Genomic DNA, 3,689 nt, shown 5'->3' with positions numbered 1-3,689 from the left:
TTCCGCGATTTTTTTTAAATTATGCAGTTTCATATATACTCGGGTGCGCATGTTTTTGCGTGTCGGTATTTTGCGGGCTCCGACCCAAATTGGATTTCCGGTTTATCACGGCTCATATAGTTCAGTAAAGAGTTGAGATGCCGTCACGTCGTCGATATGCCAAAGAATCTGAAAATCTGTGGATAAACAGCATCTCCCACCAGGCAAACGACACAGCGCAACAGTTTATTCATATTCATATACTGGAAAAATGACAGAGTCCCAGTCCGCTTCCCCGTCAGCGTCAGGCAACCGCAGCCGCGCCCCTGCCCTACCTACCACCTCAGCGCCGGAGACCGCCATCACTCCGGCGCACGCGCTCGCGGGCTCCTCCTCCCCGTGCCCGTCGCCACACCGAGCCGCCGTCCAGCTCCTCACGCTTCCCCGCGGCACGAGCTAGAAGGAATCCACTCATTCAGCAGCGGCGGGTGAGCGGAGGCCACTGGGGCACCCGCAATGGCCTCCGCCGGAAGCTTCGGGAGGCTCTCTCTCCTCCTCGCGCTCTCGCTGTGCTCCGCGCTCTCCTCCACGGTACGCGCGCGCGCTCTCCCTCGCGCCGACCGATCCTTGGTTTGCTCGGGCTTTGAATCGATTTGGTTCTGGTGGCGCCTGACTCGTCTTGCGGTGCGGGTGTCGCTGTTGCTAGGTCCGCGGCGAGGCCTCGAGGAGGTTCTGGATCGAGGACGACGCCTTCTGGAAGGACGGGGCGCCGTTCCAGATCGTCGGCGGCGACGTGCACTACTTCCGCATTGTCCCCGAGGTGAATGAATCCCGCCCTCTTCCGACTGGTATTACTGTACATGTCACTGCAATCTGCTAGAGAGCCTGGAGTGGAGTGGTTCAGTCAGTAAATTCGCGATGACAAGTGAGGTTCGACTGATAGATTGGTGGTTTTGGCGCATTTCAGAGTATTAGTAGTCGCGAATTCAGTCAGTTCTGTACATGTGTTGTAGGTTTAGTTCTGACAGAAATTGATTTCTGTACATGTTCGTAGTACAGAATTTTGGTGCATTTCAGAAATTCTGTACTATACTACTAGTTTACTAACAATTCTGTACAGCGTGTTCAATCTATCACAGACTGTATTCAACAAATCGGGTGACCTTGAGCTTGCATGGCTGTGATAGATTGACGAAATTGCGGCTTCTCTTTGAAATATTTTACTAATCCCACCTATCCATATTAATTGACGCTAGTTTAGTACAAAGTTTGTACTAAACCAGCGACAATTAATATGGATCGGAGGGAGTAGCATTTTTTTTGTCATACTCGGAGTCTATTTTTGCTACACCCAGCTTATAAAATGACCCCCCCGCAAAAAAACACTTATAAAATGACTGAATAAGCTATCCGAGATGAATTTGTTTTATTGATAGGGAAATAAATGTTTCTGTATATCTTTCTGATCTGGGTTTGTTTCTAGAGACCATGGCCCATTTATCAGCTTATGTTCTTCCATATATCTTATTGCGAGCTTACTTGCACGTTGCATTCTCTGTGTGCAGTACTGGAAAGATCGCCTTTTAAGGGCTAAGGCACTAGGCCTGAACACAATCCAAACATATGTTCCTTGGAATTTGCACGAGCCGGAACCACAGAGCTGGGAATTCAAGGGTTTCGCTGACATTGAATCATATCTAAGACTTGCTCAAGAATTAGAAATGCTTGTCATGCTTCGTGTAGGTCCATATATTTGTGGAGGTAATTTCATAGCTTACTGAAATTTTACCATTTCAGCATGTCAATATGACTATCCAGATAATCGTTTCCGTCTACTGAGAATAGCAAAGACATGGCTAAGCAGATTTATAAACTTCAGACAAATATTCTAATAATCGAAATAGTCACCCCTTCATCCTCTGAAATATGTATTTCATAGTCTGCTGATTTTATGGCTGATAAGGCCTTCTAGCACTTTTACTTACAAAATAACTCTGTAAAAGTCAAAGGACTAACAATAGTCGTAGTGTCAGTTCTCATGTCGGATGTTTTCTGCGACCCTGTCTGATGAAGCAGAGAGTAAAATGCCTCCACTTGATCAAGAACAGAAACCATCATTTCCTCATGCTAATTTACTACGATTAGTTCCTAACTTGTTATACCCGGTTCAGAAGTTCTTTGTATTAGTACAGATTCCATATAGTTTCAGAGTTCAGAGTTGATTGGGTTGTGATAGTTCATACCCTTCGGTTGAGCTTTTTGTCGATGTGATCTATGAATTCTTGAACCTGTCATGCAGAATGGGATTTAGGGGGATTTCCACCATGGTTGCTCACCATAGAACCAGCCCTTAAACTGCGATCATCAGACTCAACCTATCTTTCCTTGGTAAGCTGCCCAAAACATCACCAGTTTTAGGGTTTTACGTATGATACTGCCATCATTGCTTTGGGATTTTCTGGAGATATTTTGACCAAGGTTAGCTAGTTCTATAGGTAGAGAGATGGTGGAGAGTCTTGCTCCCAAAAGTAGCACCACTGTTATACGAGAATGGAGGTCCAATTATCATGGTGCAGGCAAGTCCATCATTTGTTTAAATCAGTTAACCACTTCATAACCATTTTTATGTTTTATGTAACAAGTAACTAATATTTTTTCCCTGTCTAGCAGATTGAAAATGAATTTGGTTCATTTGGAGATGACAAGAATTACCTTCATTACCTTGTTCAGTTGGCCAGACGATATCTGGGGAATGACATTGTGCTGTACGCAGTTTCCCTTCTCATAATTTTTACATCTTAGTACTGTCTGCTAAATTTATTACTTATTCTATAGATTATGTACAAACTCATTTAGGGTATAACTGTAATTTTGCATACTTACTAGGCATGGTAGTGGTGAAATTTCATACAACATTCAGATTGGCCTTGCTAGCAGTGCCCTTTGTGGGAGGTTTACGATCTAATTCTATTTGTTTTATTTTGCATTCAGAATTGGGCTGAAATAATACTCTTGTCCTGCTTATCAGTTTCCTCTTATAATAAGCAAGATTAGATATGTGCTCAAATAATAATCCTTTACACAGATAATTTGTATGAACACTTTTGATACTAGACCTACCTTTTGTTGACACTTTACATTAGATTAACGTACTTGCATTCTGCATTGACAAACCAGAATAGAAGAGAGTCAAAAGATATCCAGTCGATAAAAAATCACCATGATGCTCTCATCTGATCGATCTTTCTATTAATTAATTTATTTTAAGTTTAGAGAAAAGCTTCTGAAAGTTAGCATCAGTATGTTTGTTTGTTCTTTGTAAATAGTGGTTATCAAAGTCGTGATTATGAGTTTCACAAATAATCTTTTAGGTATACAACTGATGGGGGCACTACTAATACCTTAAAGAATGGAGCAATTCTTCAAGATGATGTCTTCGCTGGTAAATCAAACTAAATGACTTTTATGATGATGTGAATGTTCTTCCTGTAAAAAAAATATGACATGGATGTTAATGTAAACACCCTAGACCCAAAATTCGCTTAAAGCTTCTCACGCGCATGTTTGGCGGTCATGAACATAGCAACACGTGGACTTTGGTCCCAGCTCAGCCAAAAGGGTTTCAAATATAACTGCTTGTGTGGTACTGAATGACGGATTAGGGTGATACAGTCAAGTGTAAATAACCGTATATTTTCAACAACCGCCCC

The 3,689-nt window shown here is 42.4% G+C and overlaps 1 protein-coding gene across 1 annotated transcript in view; it reads left to right on the top strand.

The window, feature by feature from the left end:
* Positions 1–260: 260 nt before the first annotated feature.
* LOC119349209 (beta-galactosidase 8-like) overlaps positions 261–3,689 on the top strand; it is an 8,510-nt gene continuing 5,081 nt past the window's right edge. Inside the window, exons 1-7 of the mRNA XM_037617241.1 lie at positions 261–570; positions 686–799; positions 1,545–1,740; positions 2,279–2,367; positions 2,475–2,555; positions 2,650–2,744; positions 3,351–3,421. Of these exons, the coding sequence (XP_037473138.1) occupies positions 496–570; positions 686–799; positions 1,545–1,740; positions 2,279–2,367; positions 2,475–2,555; positions 2,650–2,744; positions 3,351–3,421 (721 nt within the window). The 5' untranslated portion in view covers positions 261–495. The remainder of the gene's footprint in view (positions 571–685; positions 800–1,544; positions 1,741–2,278; positions 2,368–2,474; positions 2,556–2,649; positions 2,745–3,350; positions 3,422–3,689) is intronic.

Source organism: Triticum dicoccoides, chromosome 1B, assembly GCF_002162155.2.
Source record: "Triticum dicoccoides isolate Atlit2015 ecotype Zavitan chromosome 1B, WEW_v2.0, whole genome shotgun sequence".
Lineage (NCBI taxonomy): Eukaryota > Viridiplantae > Streptophyta > Magnoliopsida > Poales > Poaceae > Triticum > Triticum dicoccoides.
The sequence above is the reverse complement of the archived record's forward strand: the minus strand, read 5'-3'. Positions and strand labels throughout refer to the sequence as shown.